Below are 21242 nucleotides of genomic sequence, written 5' to 3'. Positions count from 1 at the left end.
ACTTAACCGACTGAGCCACTCAGGTGTCCCACCACATTTTATTTTTAGATAGCTATTGCCTTGGTATTTTACTTGGATATTTACGATATTTATCATTTTTAATTTTTTTTCTGATTACAAAATGGAGGTGTTTATGATTTAAATGTTAAAACTGGTTTTTTGACACTGGTGGTTGACAATATTTGGGGCATAATTTAATAAATAAATTGAATCAGCAAAGTATCCTAGAATCTCTGAAGATGATTTCTATGCAAGGTATGAAATAATATTCTAGATCTACATCCTTTAGAGATTTGAAGGCCAGCTCTAACAGGTAGAGAGAATGACTGAATTACACAGTCTATGTGTGAAGGCTGTGAGTATCCTTTGCCTTACCTCTCCTCAAACCAATGCTTTCTATTGAAAGCTTGACTAATTCAGAATCGTACAAAACAAATTCTGATGCAGAAAGTTTCCAATGTTTGGTTTTTTTTTTTCTGCAAAGTGAATAACACCCAATAAAATCCTCTCTGTTGACCAAGGACATTGCAAAGTCAAATGTACCTGAACTTTCAATACTCTTACCATCAACCATACAAGAAGTGTGCTTCTGGATTTCTGGACTAGTGGTGCATCTATTATTTACCTATCCATCTAAGTGTCTACCTACCTAGCTAATCATCACCTGTCTCTCTACCAATCCAGAAAGACACATTTTTAACTTTCTCTTCATGCAATGTCATCCTGGTTCAAAAAAGGCAAATAATTGTATCATCTGCATGCTTTAATCTTGAGGACAGAACCACCAAGAAGAAAGTCTCACTCAGGTTTGCACTTCTTATTTTCTTAGGATAGTTGTTAAAAGCTCTACCTGTGAATTCTAGAGTCAGACTGCTGGTGTAACCTTGGGCAAATTCTTGACACCTTTCTGTACCTCGATTTGTCACCTGTGAATAATACTTAACTCCAGTATGGAAGACTTGATGAGTTAATTTATGAAAGTGCTTATGCATCATGTAAGCATTCAATGTCATGGTTTTTGTCGTGGTGGCTGGTGGTGGTGTTTATTCCTAGCTGTGACCATGGCACAGAGCAGGTCGGCAAAGGCTTGCCATCCTCATTTGCTGTTAATTTATTTCAAGTAAGAGCTAATGTACCTTGAAGGGGTTGTGGGAGCTATTCTGATCCCTCTGCCTCTAATACCTCTGCCACGACCAGAGTCCTCTGAGCCATTTAAGTAAGATAACTCACGTAGTTGTTCCTGACGAATTTCATCATTGTAGTCCTAGGGAAACAAAAACAAAAAACATGACCCGATGAGTTAAAATAGGGCATGGGGGTTCTTAGAGCTGAACAAACACAACATCAAAGGACATTTTTCTTCTGTTTTCTGGAGCCTTGTATATGAAAATCTAAAATGATGTAGAAGTGTATATACTTTAAATTCCTATTTTTATATACAGAAATTGAAGTTGCTTCTTTTATCAAGGAAGTACTCAGCAGGAAATCAGATAAAATGTGCTGGGATATCACTCGAAGTGTTAGCCAGAAAAGGAAAGACAGCAATACAGAACAAAATTGTGGAATATACCAAAGTGATGATTAGCATAAAGATTACCGAAAAACAACTCTACTGGGATGGTATGTGTAAACTGCAAATGACTGCATGATACTCAAATAGCTAGTGATGCATAAACCAAAAAGGGGCAATCTCAAGGCCCGAAGTAGACACTGTGTTAAAATCATAAAGAAGGGGAAATCATATGGCACAGTTTCAGACAACTGAGAAGCTGTGCGATCCAACCAAACAACTTGATGGACAATATTTAAAAATAAGGAATTTTCTGTGTTCTAGCATTGGGATGATGGAAAGATAGCCATAGTAAAAGGCAAATTTCACAGCAATAACCAGAGATTCAGTCAAAGTAAAAGGGACTTTCTTTATCTTTCATCAGTGTGGAAATATATCAATCATTTTAATGGGACCAAAGAATGGATTGGGGTCACTAACGATGAATACTCTTTAAAAAACAAATATCAGTCTTACTTGTCTCTCCTTTTATTAACACACACACACACACACACACCCTTGCTTGAATAATACAAAACTGAATAATTGGTTATTTTTACCAAATGGCCAATCTGATTAAATTCTTTTTCAGTAAATATATGTTTAAGTGAAATCACTGTAGTGGATTTGCTAGTGCTGGAGAGGAGCCTAGAAGTGGACACTAGAAATATATGTAAAGGGCATGCTGACAGAAATGATGTTTGAAGCCTAGTTGTGGGCCCAAAAACCAAGTGTATCATCTCACCAATGTTGCCAGTTTAGCTCTGCATATATGTGTACAGTAATATTAACCAAACACTGTGCATCCGCACCCACACACCTCTGTTTAGAAAAAGGCAAGGATGCATTCAGCCTACAAGGATTTCTAATGCACAGCTTTATCTGATGCTCCCAAAATTGCCTTGATTACAAGCAGAAGTACTAGTCACTCCAAAGCATTTATCTTCTTATTTTTAACATGTTGCTTTCATGTTCATCCTCTTCAGCACCTCATAATGGGTTCAGCACAGTTGACTGACAGAAGAGCTATATAGTAGAAAATTACAGTTTCCACTGTAATATATATTTTCCACTTCTACTCTTAATTTTCACGTTCAAGCAACCATCAAACTGAAGAATAAACATGTCTATTATTTCATTAGGATCAGGGAATGTGATGAATTGTTACTTCTGATGAACTGTTAATTCACCTGAGTGAATTGACCAGCCACTATTAAAATGAAAAATTAATTCCATAATTTTCCCATGTAATATTCCTAATTGGCAAGAGGATCACTGCAGTTTCCTATCTGAGAAAAACCCATGAACTCTCCTTACAAATTATGAATTTAATTTAATTTATAAATTATGAATTATAAAATGAGATAGATTTTCATTGTTGGCAACACTGAAATTTAAAAATTCAGAAATTGCAGATGAATCCAATATATGTAAATTTTACTTTTATGCTAGAATCAGAAATTGTAATAATGTGGATGTAGTCTTATATATTGTATACTCATAAAGAAGAGGGGGAGGAAGAGACTGGGGACAAAATAGGGGAGAAGGAGGAGAAACATATTAATCAGACAGTATGAAAGAATAATTCCCAATTTGATCAGGCCTCCCTGCATCCGTATCTTGGAAAGGTCCCATCACACTGACTCTAGAATTACCCATGTGATTTGTTTTAGCCAACTGGACAAGAAGAAAGGTGACAAAAGCAAAGACTTGAAAAGTGCTTCCATACTGGAGCTTGCCCTTTCTTGCCACCAGGTGAAGAAGCCCAGGCTGGTTTTCTGGATAATGAGGACCATGTGGAGAGAGGCTCCAATCACCCCTTCCCTCCCACCATCCCATCTGAGTTCCCAAACATGTGAGTGAGGTCATCCTGGGCCATCCAATATGAGTCAAGTTGATGAAGAGTGGAAAAATCACCCTCTCACCCCCAGAATGGGTAGAAATAAATAATAAAGTGGTGCTTTAAGTCAGCATTCTGGTGGTTTATTTTCTGCAAAAACTAACAAATACAGAGGGGGCTGGTCAGCCTCGAACATGAGAGACCAAAGTCAGAGGCATACTTCAGCAGCTTTTTTCCTCTCCTGTCCAAAAGAGGGTGCATAGGCCCAGGTGTGATCTACATGTTTCTTGTAGGGCAGGTACAGCCCTAGTAATGGAGGTAAATATAGCTAATGTCATACCCTAGTGTCATTAAGTTTGAACTGTCCACTTAAAACACTTTATTCAGAGTCTATGTTCACCAATCCAACTGCAGATTGGAATTCAGCTTCTAGACGGAAACCTGCTAACATGGAGAGAATCTGTTTATCTTATTGACATGAATATTTGACACTGTGGGTTAATTCCTAGTGTAAGCAAAACAACTACTGTTGATATATAATCAAGTTTTCTATAAGCTTAGCTAGATACTCTGTTTAAAGAAATGGATCATCTTCCAGGGTTGTGGTGGTCAAGAGAATACAGACCTCTGACTACAGATGTAATTGACTAAGAATCCCAGTTGTTCTGTTCTGAAATCCTATTGCTCCTAAGACCATGCTCCCCAAGAACAACTCCTAGTCAATGACCAAATGTGGTCAAGATGCTAAAATAGGCCCATTCCTGGGAGTCACGGGACCCCTTTGCCCTGTGCTTCAAGGATTCTCTGACAACCTTGCTGAACTTTTTTTTTTTTTTTTTTTTTTTTTTAAGATTTATTTACTTATTTAGAAGGGGGAGAGGAGAGACAGAGGGAGAGAGAGAATCTCAAGCAGACTCCCCACCAAGCATGAAGCCCTACACAGGGCTCGATCTCACGACCTGGAGATCATGATCTGAGCGGAAACCAAAAGTTGGACACTCAACTGACTGAGCCAGTCAGGCTCCCCTGAACTTGCTTTTAATGTTGTTGCACCAGGACAGGCTAGGCCCTTCCACCTATCTTTCCTTTCCGTCAAATATTGTAGTGTGAGGGCTCTCCAGTCTTCCTTGGCTCCCTTATTATTATTTTTTTGTTGTTGTTACAGGAACATTTTCCCTATCAAAATCCTTATGTGTATAATCCCAATTTGGCATCTGCTTCTTGGAGGGCACAAATGAATATACAAAGTGTTGACAAAACCAGGTTCCTAAGATTACAAAGCTGAGAGCTTTGATAAATACACTAATGTTAATGCTTGTGGAGCTTATTTTGTTCAACACACCTTATACTCTGATTAAATTGGAGTACTTGCAGTTCTTTTACTTAAAAATGGTTATATACAGATTAAAAGTGAAACTTGAAGCTGATTATTGATTACCAAAAAGGGTAGTAATTGATATTTTTTAAGAAAATGAATTGTTTATTGCCCAATTTTTCAACACCTCACTTAATAGGACAATATTAAAGAGTCATGGAGTGGACAGACACAAACCATATCTTGGGCAGGAGACCGGAACAATCTGGTTGGCTCAGATAAACTGTAGCAACAATGAAAAGCTGTGTGTGCATGTGTGTGGTGGGGTAAGAGAGAGAGAATATGGCCAACGACAAAAAAATTTAGGAGTCTTCGACTGGGAAGTATATGATGTGATTGGGAAAGGTAGGGACAAAAGACATTTTCAGGTGCAGAGATGGTTAGAAGTAGAACATTAACCATATAAAAGAAGCAATGAGGGAAAAAAAGTTTAGAGGCGGAGAATTTGTATTTGGTCTTTTTAAGATTTTATTTATTTATTTGAGAGAGAGCATGTGCTCGATGTGGGGTAGGGGCAGAGGGAGAGGGAGAAGCAGACTCCCTGCTGAGCAGGGAGCCAGATGTGGTGCTGGATCCCATGATCCTGGGATCATGACCTGAACTGAAGGCAGACCCTTAACCCACTGAGCTACCAGGTGCCCCTTGTAGTTGGTCTTAATCACCTTAAGTTTAAAATGCCAAAGTGACATTAAGTGTTATCTTAGAAATTCAGATCTGGGTGGGGAGAGTAAATTTGAATGTCATCTGCACATATTTGTGATAATTAGAATATTAGCACAAAGATTGTATAAGAGATTAGTAAAATAATGCAGTGATAAAAATTTTCTAACACTTTTAATGTAAATTTGTATCACTGAAGATGTCAGTTAACTTATTAAATACAGTGTTTGGATCATTAAATGTTAAAAGACCAGGTCTTTTAATAAACTCAAGTTTTTCTAATTAGACAACCAAAATATATACACCACTGTATTTATAGTAATGAAGCATCTACATGTTGCAAATAAATATGGAAGAGAACTTTTTTAATGCCCACATGCAAGGATAGTTGATACTAAATATTTTCTAGACTGAATATATTCTGTGGATTATTTTTATAATATAAATATAATTTTCTAAACCCTAAATTCTGTAATTTTATATTATAGTGCTTTTTCCAGTCTTAATTCATTAAGCACAGATCTAATTTTCAATTAATCTTTCATAACTAGAACATGAGTCTACCTGAAGCTAGTATATCCAGTTGAACATTTAACTGTGGCATGTGTTGTTGATGCTTCAGTTATATAACATCATTTTTTTTTCAGTTATATAAAACCTTAAAGATACAAGTAAACAAAACATTCCAAGTTTACCTTATAAATATTATCTTATAAAAAATATATAACCACATAGTTCACCTGAGTGAACTATGGTTCTAAGGTTCTAGAGTCATAAAATAATTATACCTACGAATGGGTGATTGTAGTTTTATGGCATTTATAATTTTAACGCCCAATTCGCTAGCACATACATTCACTGAAAAGTAAAAATATAAGTTTATAAGTAGTAATTATGATCATTTGTATTTTATGATATTATTTTAGTATTATTTTTGTTCTTATTTGATATTAAAAGACCTTTGAGAGAGAAAGAGATAGAGATAGAAAAATAAATACTTAAGCATGTGAAAAAGTTCATAAGGGACAAAGAAAGGTTAAGTTATGACAATTCAGGATGAACAAAAATGGAAAAATTAATTTCCAGTCATTTAAGATAAATAAGTAATAAAATAAACATTTTAACAAACATGATATAAAATATTATTTATAAAAATAAATAATAAAATAATAAATGTAAAAAATAAAATCTTATGTATTTAACTTCCGTGCGAAACCAGAATATTACAAAATTTTTGAAATAAAACTTACCCATATTATAAAGATAATGTTCTGTCAAGAAGAAAATGAGTTATACTTACTGATGAACTTTAATACTATTTTAGATAAGATTCGAAATTACTGGGATTTCACACTTCAAGGTATACCAACAGTAAATAAATCATACACACATTAAGAACACCCTTTGCCTTGCAGATGAGTTAAAAGGCGCTTTACAAATGCTGACTGGTTTGATCTGCAGCTTTGGTTTCAGACAGAAGGTATTGTAACAGTGAACTTTCAAATGAATCTATCAAGGCTTAATTAACACACGCATACCATACAAACACATTTTTAGGATTGATTCAAATTTTAACTTTATTTTTCCTATAATGTCCAAAATTTTGCTTGTTTGCTACCAAAATCAGTTTTTAAAAATCGCCCCCTTCAAATAAAAACAAAGATATTCACAGTATTTGTTATATATTCCTTTTGCTTAGGGTGAGGCAAATTAGCCCTATGAAACAATTTCCATGAAATTCATGCGTGCTCCTTTCTATATCTCCGACAAGGCCCTCCCACTGTGATGGCATATGGTGTAAACGGTATACACAAAAGCTCAGAGGAGACAGATGTTTGGATGTTCCTAGAAAGGACTCATGCTCATAGTCTGCATATTTAATGTATATGCATAACTTCCCAGTTACATACACTCATGTCCATCTGTTATGATGGCATTTTGCCCAAATACAAATTGGGAAGATTATTTCACTTGTGGATAGATGCCAGGTGATGACAGGTGTAGACAGGCTACCTGGGGTCACAGTGAGGGACAATTTTCCCGCCAAATTCCCCCCTCTGAGACTCCGATGGGCACTGGTGCTGCACATTTAAAACTGATTATAACCACTGGTAACATGTGAACATATATTCAGCTCTACCAATGCTGAGACTGTCAGACCACATCGGGGGAGAATGAAATGCAGACTGTAACCTGTCTGGGCCAAGACAAAGAGACCTGGGATTTCCCAAGTCCCTACAGACAATTAGGTTAGGGCACTTTCACTAGAGTAATAAACAAGAAAGTCTGGGAGGTAATGGGTCCTGTGCCAATATCAAATCTGTAGCTGAATTAGAATGGGTAGGAAGCTCTTTCGGAGAACAACCAGTGCTGTGCTGGGTATTATTTAGCAAAACATCTTAGGCTATTAGATAACAGCTCTTAGCCAACACAGGGAGAGTTTTAATCAGCCCAGGCGTGGCACCAGGAAACCTCATTAACAAAATGTGGTCAAAGACAGTCAATTCAGACTTATTAAGAATCTGTTCGGTGCATGACTCAGCATAAGGTCTAGATAAAGGCTTTGTAAAGCTTATTTGCCAAAGGACATAGAATATCACAAAGTAAAATTGTGGACTTTGTATCTTGAACTGCTAGTGAAGGCAATTTCTGTCACTCAAAAATGTTTTCTCTTTTTTTCCCATTACCAACTCATGTTGCACACTATATAAAAATCATCAAATAAGATAATACCTATACAGATTTTTAGGTAGATATTTTGCAGGATGATTGACTTATTTTCTATCTTATTTTATTAAATCTTAGCAAACATTGGCCACTGATATATGAGCTCCAGGAGTCAAGACCTTTTGATTGAGCACCAAAGGATTCACGTATTTCAGTATATTTGACTCATGTATTTGGTGTTATAACTTCACCTATCCTGGCTTATAAAATCAGCCACTACCTCAAGTTAGATTTAGAGTAGTAGATAAATATTTAAATAATGGCAAATGAGAGATTTGGATTGTTACTCTAAAATAACCAAGTTCCATTTGTTTAAATAGAACCGAAATGACCCTATTTTCTTCAGCAAATTTCCTTGGCAACTTTACCGCACACATGATACAGGAGCTCTTTCTGAATTTTAAGTTGAAATAGGCATTGATTCAATACTTTGGCATATTTTATCTACCTTAATTTACGAAGACAAAAAACAATCTCCTGGCTAACACAGAACTGATGATAGTTATTGGTACATTGATCAAATGGATCCAAATTCTTCTTAACAAAGAGATCATCATGGTAAGGATACATTTAGAGAAGAGTACGAATTCTGTTGCATGAAAAACGTTGATAGACTATGGCACATGTGGGTGATTTTTTTATTAATAACCTTGTAATTCTGAGCCTTCCCCTGGACATAGAAAATTTATATATTCAAGATAGTAATGCATCTAAACAACTAGATTTTTAGAAGTTCTTCATGGAGCTTTGCTAAATAAATCATCATTTATTCAATGTATTTTTGAGCAGCAGGTAAGTTCCAGACATTGATGTAGGTGTTGGAGACACAGTGGAGGAAAGCCCCTTAACCAGGAGGATTTAAGTGACTCCAGATGACTAGATCCCTGCACCTGTTCATGAAACATTCTTCTTTCTGGGCAAGGAGGGATGCCTTCTTCGTATGCTCTGAATCAGTGTATGCTCAATTCATTTTTCTTTTTGTTGATTTAAATAATAATTTATTCCCAATATTACAAAGATTTTTTAGTGGTTGCTACTTTTTACTTTATTTTAAAAAATGTTGAATTCTACATTTCTGTTTTATTTGCTTATTTATTTTTAAGATTTTATTTATTTATTTATTTGCTTATTTATTTATAGCACAGGCAGGGGGAGCGGCAGAAGGAGAAGGAGGGAGAGAATGTAGAATGTCCAGCAGACTCCGCGCTGAGCACGGAGCCTGACGGGGGCTTCATCCCACGACCCTGAGATCATGACCTGAGCCAAAATCAAGAATCAAACGCTTAACCGATTGAGCCAGCCAGGTGCCCCTACATTTCTGTTATAGAAAGAAAAATATTAACTAAGAAGAGTATATAGGTGGCTCATGAGAAAAATCTCTCCTAGAATTCTTTTTGTTTTTTCCCAAGTGAAAATACTGTAATGATTCCTTCTGTGTTTTTTAATCAGGAAAACAACAACCTACTCAGCCATGGCAACTTTTTGAAGCTCTTTGAAAAGAGTATAAAATATGCTGTGCATGCCTTTTTTTGTTTGTTTAAAATTATCCTTTTGTTTGGCTTGCAGCTACCAGTTCTTTCCAAATTTAGTCTTTAAAAAAAAATTCTTTGCATGGTATTCTTCCTGAATATTTAATCATATTATAATAGGGTAGTCCTTAAAAATAATTAAAATGTCACTTTTTCAAATGCTGCATTAGAAGTGAGCAGAATCATTTGCCAGGTGGGAAAGGTGAATGTAGCACAGAAGCCAAGCATAGGGCAGCAGGAGTGAGAGTATCCAGCGAGGGTGAAGGAGGCTGAGTTCAGCTACCGCATACTCAGGAAAGGAAGCCAATAAACACTTGATGAAATACTTTAGCTCCATGGTCCGTAGCTGAAGAAATGGACTTGTGATATATGAATGCAATACAATGAAGAAGTATGAGAAGATGCATCAAAATATGATGTGAAAGTTCTTATGTAGCCTCATGAAATAAATTAGAATTGCGAAGTGAAAAACAACATGGATTCAGAGTTAGAGGAGCGAGATATACGTCGTTCCTTCCTTTCCTTGCTTCCACTGGTTCTGTGTCAATAGGAACCCTCTGCTAAATTATTTGGCTGGATTTTTCTTCCTCCAATTGACTAAGGCCCTTTAATGGGCTATAAATTGTATTCGTTTATCTGTGGGTGGGTTTGTTCAGCCTCTGAATAGGTCCTGAGTTGCAGCCTCTTCGTCAGGGGCAGATGGTTAAGCAGGAAGACTTGGGTTCTTTGCTGTCATGGGCCCATGCAGAGCAGCTAGCACGCTGGACTTCTCCTCTGAAGGGGGACAGCATACCTCTCTGTTCCCAGGCTTCTCCCAAGATTCCCAAATCCCACATGCCATTGGCATGGCACTCCTCGAGAGCACTAGAGTCAGCTAAATCAGGCAGCACCCTTTCCTTCTCCACACGATGAACATACACTGCAGGTTGTCAGAATCAATCTTTCTGTAGAAAGGATTCACTGCAGGAAGCCACCAGATCCTCTCAACAAACATGGAATTGATGGTCCATCTCTAAGGCCCCTTTCAGGCCTTGGATCTCTTCCCTCTTTAACCCTGTATCTCAAAGAGTAAAGGTAATGCCTGTTTTCTTGGAATCACGTCCAATATCGGTACTTCAAGACCATTCGGTTTCCCTACCAAATCACTTGTGTCTGTCATGTCCTTTCATCAAAGCCAAGGGAGAAGCAGTATTAAGAATTAGCATTCATGGGGAGCCTGGGTGTCTCAGTCATTAAGCATCTGCCTTTAGCTCAGGGCATGATCCCAGGGTCCTGGGATCGAGCCCCACATCAGCCTCCCTGCTCAGTGGGAAGTCTGCTTCTCCCTCTCCCACTTCCCCTCCCCCTACTCATGCGTGCTCTCTCTCTCTCTCAAATAAATAAATAAAATCTTTAAAAAAAATAATTAGCATCCAGGTCACAAACTTCCCCTAATCCCTTTTTCACTCACTTTTAAGATTTATTCTGCAAACTTTGATTGAAAGAAGGTAACCATTTAATTGTTCTATAAAGAACATGCTCTAGGATTTATCAACATTAGTTCTATGTTCGATGATGAAAGTTATACTTTGATTTGTTTTCATCCCAATGGGAGAAATCTTAGGCTCTCAAGAGCTGGGTACCAGCCAAAGGAACTTCAGTTTTCCTTTATTTCCTATGAATTACAACCTCAAGCAACATCTGCATGCTATCTACAATGCTCCTGTCCTTTGCCTGAAGATAGGATTCTTACTTTGTTCTAAAGATCTAGAATACCACCAGCGCAGGCTCATACCACTCAGAGCTAGGGACAGAAAGCAGGATTTCTATTGAACTCGTACAAACCTACAAGGCCAGGAGCCAGGAAGGGAGCATCCGGGACTATGCATTCCTCGGTGAAAAAATATATTATTATTAAATATAGTAACACTATATATATTAAATATAAAAATATGCTTATTTGTCTATATACTTGTTCTAGGTGTTGCAAATATAGTAAACAAAGTGGCCCTCCTTGAACTTACATTCTAAAGTGGGGAAACAGACCACAAAAAAGCAAACAAAGGAAAAAGTGAGCTCATTTCAGATGATAATATGCTGTGATAAAAAGGAACAGGGCAACATGACTGAGGGACTGCTTGGGAAGGTTGGTTTAGATGGGATGTCAGCAACAGCCTGTCTGAAGAGGTAACCTACTAACTGAGACCTGAGTGTAAAGAAGCCTGACATGCAAGGATCTGGATCTAGTCTCCCAGGTGGCTGGAACGCAGAGGCCATGAGCCAGGAAGAAGCTGTGACTCTTTAAGGAACAGAGAGAACACTAGCGCACATATGTCAAGAATTTAGTGAGCATGGGAGAGAGTGATGCTAGGTCTGATAAGTAGGCAGGGGCTAGATCATGCTGGCTCTTCTTGGCTTTATTCTAAATATAATAGATGGCCTACGTAGAATTTAAATGGACAGTGAAACAACCAGTATTTTGTTTTTTTAAAGATTTATGAGAGAGAAAGAGAGAGAGACAGATAACATGGGGGGAGGGGGGAGGGAGAGAGAGAGAGAATCTCAAGCAGAGTCAGCGATGAGCATGCAGAGCCAAGGTGGGCTCCATCCCAGGACCCCAAGAGCACGACCTGAGCTGAAACCGAGTCCAATGCTTAACCAACTGCACCACCCAGGAGCCCCCAGTTTTGTGTCTTCGAGGGAACATTCAGGGTGCTATTAGGAAAACGGATTAACCTGGAACTGGAGTGGAAACAGGCAGAAGGGTGAAGACACTGTTGTAGCAGTAGGCACGCTGGCTGTGGCAGTTGCCTCTGCCATCACCATGGAGGAGACTGGTGGAGAGGAAGGGCCACTGGTTATCTGTGGACCTATCTGGCAGAATCTGCTGAAACTGCTGATGGATCAGATGTGAGGAGTTGTGAAGAAAATGGACTCAAATGTGACTCCCAGATTTTTGGTTTGTGCTACTGACTCAGTCGTGGTGTCATCACTGAGTTGGGAAAGATAGTGAATGTGAGGTTCCCTAATCTCTCTCTATTCTTAAAAAATGAAAGCAAACATTATTTGTAAACAAGGAGTCTTTTAAAATCCGGGATTTTTTAAGGAGTGATGTGATTCTCTCCTATATGGATAGCTTGTCTTTAAGAACGCTGCTTACAAAAAACTAAATAAATAAAGGCAAAAAACATAGTCTATTAATCATAAGAGGGAACATAAATGCCCTTACAAGAAGGCATTTAGGGATCAGAAAGAGAGGTGGAAATTTGGTAGAGGTGAAAAAGAACAATCTAGGAAGATTTGAACATGTAAAGTCATGAAGTCACGATAGAAAAGTGATCGGATACAATAGTCAATAATCCAATTTTCCTAAAGCATCATGTCTGAGGTAGACAGTAGAAGGATGTGTGGAGAGAACGCAGGTTGGGAGATTGGAGGTTTGTGTTCTCAAGATAATGAGTACTCACAGAATGGCATCACCATGGACAGGTTTTGGAAGGATTACTCAGGAATGTGGATGAGGGACTGGAGTCAGAGGGATGTCATTCACTTCTTCTACAGAAACTCAATTACTGTAGAAGACTTTTAGAGCAGTCTGGACATGAGACAGTGAAGGTTAGAATGAGGGCAGATTTGGGCCTTTGAACAAGTCATTTCTGGCTCTATTTCTATAGCTGGAAAATGAAAAAGTGGTCATAATAATCCAGTTAAATAATGCCCAAACTGCCTCCATAAGACTTTCTCATGAAGAAGTCTGCCATGGATATCAAAAGGAGGACAGGCTACTGAATTTTTACTTTCCAACTGTAGCACTGAAATAGATGATTCGGGTGCTATGCGCACATGGAAATGTGGCTGTATTCTTATCTATTAATGTAATAATGTCTTCACAAAACACGTACCCAAATGATACTTTGCTTTGCAAACCATCTCATTTCATGTACTTCTTTACTGCAAAGTCACTGAAACAAAAAGAAATTTAAAAAGATTTTAAAAATAGTATCAACAAATCCTCCGGAGGAGAAAGAAAATGCTTTAAAAAGAGATTTACACTTTGGTTTGTTGAACCAGCTTTAATGCTGGTCTAGAATATGAATTGCTACTGAAGCCTTAGGACTCTAGTGGCAGTAAAGGGCTTTTGTGGTTATTAAACACCTCGACTTTACTCAAGCATTTAGCAAACCACAAAAGCCATTAATTGGCTGCCTTCTGCACTATCACGGATATTGCTTCCAAAGCATCAGTAAGTACAGAGCAGATCTATGGTTCTCTTTCCTTTATCACCCTCCAGACAATTTATAGATTAGAAATACATACCCAACTCTTGATTTTATAATGAACGAAAACATTCTTCCAAGAGGTTTGATTTCCATGGGTTTCTAAAATACACTTAATTCTAAACTTAATTAGCCTGATCATTGCAAATCAGCCATTTTGAGGCTTAGAATTTAATGTGAGCGATTTTCATATGGTCTTCTTCTAAAAAGCTAAGAAGATATTTGTAAAACTTTGTTGTTTATTGTTCTAAGTTATTGATGTTTATATAGGTGAAGGTGTGAATGTGAAGGCAGAGAATTCAACTCTCACCAAATTACTTTTCCTATTTCTCTAAATTATTTGCAACACAACTGGAGTTTTGGGACTCCATGCAAAATTTCTAGATATCTCATCTTCTGTTTTATCCCTATTTAGAATATAATTATAATATATTTACATATACAAATAAATATTGGGACAATTGCCAACTCCTGCTTAACTAAGCTTTATAAAGAAAGTTTTGTTTTGTTCTGTTTTGTTTAAAGATTTTATTTATTTATTTGAGAGGGAGGAAGAGAGAGAGTGGGGAGGAGCAGAGGGAGAAGGACGAGCAGATGCCTTGCTGAGTGCAGAGCCCGACACGGGGCTCTTCACGATCCTGAGAACATGACCTGAGCCGAAATCAAGAGTCAAACTCTTAACCGACTGAGCCACCCAGGCGCCCCTACAAATAAGTTTTATGTTCAGAATCAAATGCAAATACTGATTTGAAAGCTAATAAATAATCTGAAAAATAATGCAGGACAAATTTAAAATATCAATCAGGACTTTGAGACAGTGAGAAGACAAGTCAGATTGGGAAAAAATATTTGCAAAGGACACATCTGATAAAGGACTGTTATCCAGAATATACAGTGGATTCTTTAAAACTCCATAAGAAAATAAACAACTTGATTAAAAAATGAACAAAAGATATGAATAGACACTTCACCATAGAAGACATACAGATTAGAAACAAGCATATGAAAGCAGGCTCAACATCATATGCCATTAGGTAATTGTAAATTTAAACAATTTTTGGTTATGTACCTATTAGGATGGCAAAAATTCAAAACACTGACAACACTAAATTCTGACAAGGATGTGGAGCAATAAGAACTCTCATTTATTGCTGGTGGGAATGCAAAATGGTACGGCTATTTTGGAAGACAATTTGGAAGTTTCTTATGGAAGTAAATATACATTTACCATACAATCCAGACATCATGCTCTTTGGTATTTACAAAAGGATTTGAAAACTTAGGTCAGCCCAAAAGCTTGCACACATATGCTTATAGCAGCTTTATACTGCATACTATCTGATTCCAACTATATGATGTTCTGGAAAAGGCAAAACTATGGAGATAATAAAAGGATCAGTGGTTCCCAGGGGCAAAAAGGGGAGGAAGGTGTGACTGGGTGGAGTGCAGAGGATTTTTAAGGCAGTCAGGCCATTTTGTATAATACTGCAATGGTGGAAACATAGATCTAAGTCTGTTCAGGCTGTTATAACATAATACCCATAGGACTGGGTGACCTATAAAAAACAGAAATTTATTTCTCATGGTTCTAGAGACTGAGATCTAAGAACGAGGTGCTGGCAGATTCATTGTCTGGTGAGGGCCTACTTTCTAGTTTACAGACCATCTTTTTACCCTGGAGTCTTTTTTACAAAGGCACTAATCCCATTCATGAGGGCTCCACAGCCATACTCTAATCACCTCTCAAACATCCCACCTCCTAACACCATCATCTTGGAGTTAGGTTTTCAACATATGAATTTGGGCGTGGGGAGGACAAACATTCGATCTATAGCAATACATGCTGTTATACATTGATCAAAATCCATAGAATGTACAACACCAAGTGCGAACCCTAATGTAAACTATGGACTTTGGGGAACAATAATATGTCAATGTTGGTTCATCAATTGTGACAAATACACTATTCCAGTAAGGGGATGTGGACAATGGGGGAAGCTACGCATATATGGGGGCAGGGGATAAAAGAGAACTCTTTGTACTTTCTGCTCAATATTGTTGTGAACCTAAAATTGCTCTAAAAAATCAAGTTTATTAAAAAATCAATCAGGGTATTATTTTGATAGCATGATGCTAGGAAATAAAGACAATATTCATCAAGGTGAAACAACTGATGCAAGCTTCAAAAATCATGGTGTTATCCAATTATTTCTTTGCTCATCACAAGAGGTAGGAGGCTACTGAAACCTCCTCTATTATGCACTGCCAATCTCTAAGGAGCCTTAAGTGCATCAGGAGCAGACCAAATTCATCTTTATGGCACCTCAGTGAATGATGAAGGGTTGGAGGATTATTACCCCCATTTGCAGACTCAGAGGTTAAATGATGAATGTGAGGCAAATCACAGGCAGGATTTTGTGGTAAAAACATTTTAAATGCCTTACATTTCTCATCTTTTTCCCAGTTAAGTTACTCCTTTTTTATTTTGCTCCAGTTCTGAGATCTCATCAGCCTGGACCTATTCAGATATTAAGCATGCTGCAATCAAAATAGCATAGATTTCTGAATCAGAGCTCCAAGTCCCTTGCTCTACACATTATCATGGGCTGTATGGGGGCTGTCCTTCCAAATCATTGTGTTCTTTTTTTTTTTTTTAAGATTTTATTTAGTTATTTGAGAGAGAGAGAGTGAGGGAGAGAGAATGAGCAGCGCGAGCGGCAGAGAGGGAGAAGCAGACTCCCCACTGAGCAAGGAGCCCAACATGGGGCTCGATCCCGCCACCCTGGGATCATGATTTGAGCCAAAGGCAGACACTCAACCGACTGAGCCACCCCAGGAACCCCGATTGTGTTCTTTCTGAAAACAGAAAAGGAAATCAAAGGACATCCCATTGCCCTTGTTGCTAAGCTGGTATTATTGCTGCTGCTGGTGGTGGTGGTGTACGTGTGTGTTTGACATGTATGTAAAATGTGTATGGTAGCTGATTGACTAATAAATTGCTACTAGCAAGCAGGTGATATAAATAAATGTATAAATTGGATAGGCTACTTTCCCAGCTTGGAGATAGGAATTCTGAGCTCTAGTTTGGGTAAGTCACCTTTCTTCTCTCAACTATTTTCTTATCTCCAAATGGACTTAAAACCTGACTCCATTTCTGGAGATGTGAAGACAACTCAACCAATATTGGGAATGTCTAGGTAACCACATGTTATTCTTACCCATGTTCATTTACATGCTTGTGTACTTGGACAGTATGCATTTATGTGTACATGACTGTATACAATTATAAAGACAATGAAAACTGAGGACAAGAATCAGTAAATAGAAAAGCAGAACACCTAGCAGCCTGAGGTTTACATAAAATATGTGATTGTGCAAAAATACAAAAAAAATTTCAAAAGATATCGAAAGGAGTCAGGAAAGGGTTAGCAAGTGACTCAGGGCATGAAGAAATAGGGCTGAGTAGCTTGCATTATAACAAAATGGGCAATAAATGACAGCATAGTCATTTGTCGGTACATTGGAAATCGACTGCTTGATGAGATCTAAATTCACAGTGTGATTAGATGAAACTGTTATGTCAAAATTATTCATGTAAACCAGCTAACTCATAAGACCCCCCTTTTTTTCCCTAGCTCTGATGTACTGGCTAGTTTTTGCATAATGTCTATTTGTAGAAACATGACTACAACATGATCTTTCATTTAGTGTTTCTTTTCTAAAAGGTTATTTTTTTTGTCTAATTTCCTCATTATGAATGATTTCTGGTCCTGTTCACTGTGGCTTAAGATCTAAAAATAATAACTACCAAACTGTCACACCTTTCCAAATTTTGAAAACTACTGGCCTGCATAAGAAATAAGAAAAGACCTTCCCTCTCTCTGCAGGCTGTAAGACTGGTATTTTCCGTGTGGGTCCTATCACTGGGTGTTTCAGAGGGTTTTATGGGTGAAATATCACTTCAGTACCTTTCTCTCCCCTTTCACAATTCTAAGAGTGGTGTGAAAAAAAAATCCATTTTTATGTATTTTGAGTTGGAACAAAAACCAATTTCTACTTTAAAAAAAATGATACAAGACCCCAAGAGCTTAAAGGAGATAAAAACATGATTATAGCATTACTGTACAGTGGTAGCATTTAGTTGTTTGATTTCATGATATTTTTAGGTGCCATGCCAATATTTAGAAGAGTTAAGTTTTAAAACTATGAGCAAAAAATAAAATGATCTTTATTGGACTCTGGAGAGACAATGTCTTGTAGCAATTATGAATGTGACTGTGTGGTCCTACTGCCTGGGTCAGATTCAGGCATTGACATTTATTATCTTGTGGCTTAATGTAAATGCTAAGCCTTTCGGGGCCTAAATGTTCTTATCTATAAAATGAGATTAATAACAGTAATAAACAAAATAGTATGGCTGTTGGGAGGGTTAGATAAATAAACATATGTAAATTGCTTAAGATGTTGTCTAGCACACACTGAACATGTGATAAATGTTAGCTATTATTGTTCCCATGCAGATTACAGGATCCCCTATTCTGATGTACCACTTATTTGATATGATAAGGCAAGTCTGTTATATCATTTTATTTCTTAGAAGAATTTTAGCTAACAAGAAATCCTCAAGTGTTGATTGTACCATGAATACATTTTATCATTTATTTTTCTAAAGTGGTAGAGATTCTTAGGACTACAGTAAATTAGGAAATACAAATAATCTGTTTTTGGCTATATTTACCCTTGGAAGTTTAAGGCCTTGGGTGAGAATATGTAGGCAAACCCTGATTTGATGAATTCAGGAATATTCAGAGCCATGAGTCAGTTTCAGGCTGCTTCTTTGTAAGTATATTTATACAACAATGAAGTCTGAAGCTAATTCTTGACTGAGTATCCGGAAAAGCTCCAGTCCTAAAAGAGTCCACAGCCAGAACATGTTTCTTTAGACTTAGTGAACATAATATCATTGGTATGAAATGGAGGTCTAAGGAAGACCAATAAAATAACAACAAAAAATGACTTTTAAAAGGTTTTGTATGGGGCGCCTGGGTGGTGCAGTCGGTTAAGCATCTGACTAGATTTCCGTTCAAGTCATGATCCAGCCCTGCATCAGGCTCTGTGCTCAGTGCAGAGTCTGCTTGAGATTCTCCCTCCCTTTCCCTGCCGCTCCCACTTATGCTGACGTTCTCTCTCTCTCTGTCTTTAAAATAAATAAATCTTTTTAAAAAAAAGGTTTTGTATAAATGCAGCTGGAAAAAAAGTAAAGTGAAACACTTACAATGAAATAGGATACTCATGCAAATTATTCCATAAAAGGAAAAATTAATAAAATGTCAACATAAGCCCAAACAGTTTTTTTTGGGGGGGTGGGGGGAAGGATGGCAGTGGAATTACCCATTTCCAAACCAGACATTTTTAAAATAAAAACAAAAACTAAAATGGCAAAGAAAAGTTTAAAAGAAATAAATATTCAAGACAAAAATTTTAAATTCAATTCATTTAGGAAAGATGCATAAACAAGGAAGACATCAAATACCAGATTATTAGTTCCAATCAATAGTCTCACCTTAAATTGCATGGCAATATCCTTGGGCAATGAGCAACACAGACCAAAGCTATGAGATATGTTAAAATACTATCAAATATCCCTGTCATTTCCAATGCCTTGTTTTTATAATAAATGTTAAATGGTACCTCTCAGCAAGTGTTCTTATATTATTCATCTAAGTTACTTCTCTTATGATCCTGGACAAGTAGTATATTCTGTTAAATTCTTGCATTTCATTACATACACATTAAAGTGGCCTTCTTTATTGATTTTCTTTCAATACGTATGTGTATATTTTAGCAAGTTATATTGGACAGTGGCTGGCAACATTCCTGGGATTTTTAAATTATTTTTTTTTTATTTTTTAAAATAATACTTACCTAGTGTAGCAAGTAATATGATAAATATATTAATAATTGTTTACAAAGTTAATAACCTTTCCATGACACCTATTCACCACATCCTCCTGAAGGTTAAATAGGATAGGGTTTATCCTTTCACTTTTTCTATGGGTCTTTTATTTTTTTCTATTTGAAATTATTATTACTATTATTATATTATTCATGTTGCTTGGCAAGTTTGTCTTTTAACTGAACATGGCCATTCCTCAGGCTCAATGAGACAGAACTCAGTGTTTGTAGAGTAGCTAATTAGTTTTTCATAGGTTTTCATAGCATACATGTGATTTACTAATACATTTGACCATTATCTTATGGATGGTTAAGTGTTTCCCACTGTTTTGCCACTATGATGCTATGATTATCATTTTATTATATGGTTCCTTTTTACCCCAAGGTTAAATTCTCTGAAAAGGAATTATTGTGTCAAATGATGTGGTATTTTTAAGAAAATTTTAATGCACATTGTCAGACTTTTCAAAATGGTTTATATTATTCACACAACTATCTATCAACAGGATATTAAAGTGCTTAATTCCTAAAACTTAACTAATAATAGTTAAGTCATCATCTTTTTTTTTTATTAGCCACCTATATGTGTAAAAAATTGTATCTCATGGTGAATAGTTTTTAATAACTACTATGATCTCCTCTTTTCTGAACAGCCTATTCATTTTTCTATTGTTTGTAATTTTTAAGAATCTATTTGTAGAAACTTTTGATTCAAACCAAGATGGGGTAACTGGAAACAGAATTACCTCCCCATTTGAAAACAAAACAAAACAACAAAAAAGTAGAAATAGATAGATAGATATAAAAAAACCAACAGTTTCAAAACACTGGGCTTTAGGTAATTTAGGATAGTGATCCCTAAGTGATGAGAAACAAATGGGGTAAGCTCTATAGTATATTGTCTTGAGAAAGCCTCCATGCCATGGCACAGAGAGGAATAAATAATCCAAGCAAAGCCCAGAAATCTCCCTGAATTATAGAGACACTGTTGAGAGTTCAGGGAGACCAAGGAGTCTAGAGTTCCCAGGAAAGAGTAATGAAGAGCTACAAAATTACACAATTCTGAAACAATCTGAAGAGGATCTCTTTTGGGTATTCAACAGAGTTCTTTACAGTACCTGTGTGAATGGAAACTACCTGGGGCCATGAAAACAACCACCAGAAAAGACTACTGGGAATAGTCTGTGTTGCTCATTTGGGACCAGGAGTGGGGGCTGACCAGCTACACTAGAAAACACAGGACATTGGGTAGGGTGCTTAAAAGGGTTTTGTGTCAGTAATGGGGAATAATTAGTCCTAAATTAACAGCTTTCTGGTCTTGCCTAATAAACCTTTAAAAGCAAGACACAAC

The 21242-nt window shown here is 37.0% G+C and overlaps 1 protein-coding gene across 2 annotated transcripts in view; it reads right to left on the bottom strand.

Annotated features, from left to right (window-relative positions):
* Positions 1-21242, bottom strand: part of KHDRBS2 (KH RNA binding domain containing, signal transduction associated 2) — a 561940-nt gene that overhangs the window by 196095 nt on the left and 344603 nt on the right. For both annotated transcript variants that reach the window (XM_021692046.1, XM_021692047.1), the window contains exon 5: positions 1137-1264. In XM_021692046.1, coding sequence (XP_021547721.1) covers positions 1137-1264 — 128 coding nt within the window. The remainder of the gene's footprint in view (positions 1-1136; positions 1265-21242) is intronic.

Source organism: Neomonachus schauinslandi, chromosome 8, assembly GCF_002201575.2.
Source record: "Neomonachus schauinslandi chromosome 8, ASM220157v2, whole genome shotgun sequence".
Taxonomy (NCBI): Eukaryota; Metazoa; Chordata; class Mammalia; order Carnivora; family Phocidae; genus Neomonachus; species Neomonachus schauinslandi.
This window is presented reverse-complemented; position numbering and strand designations above follow the sequence as displayed.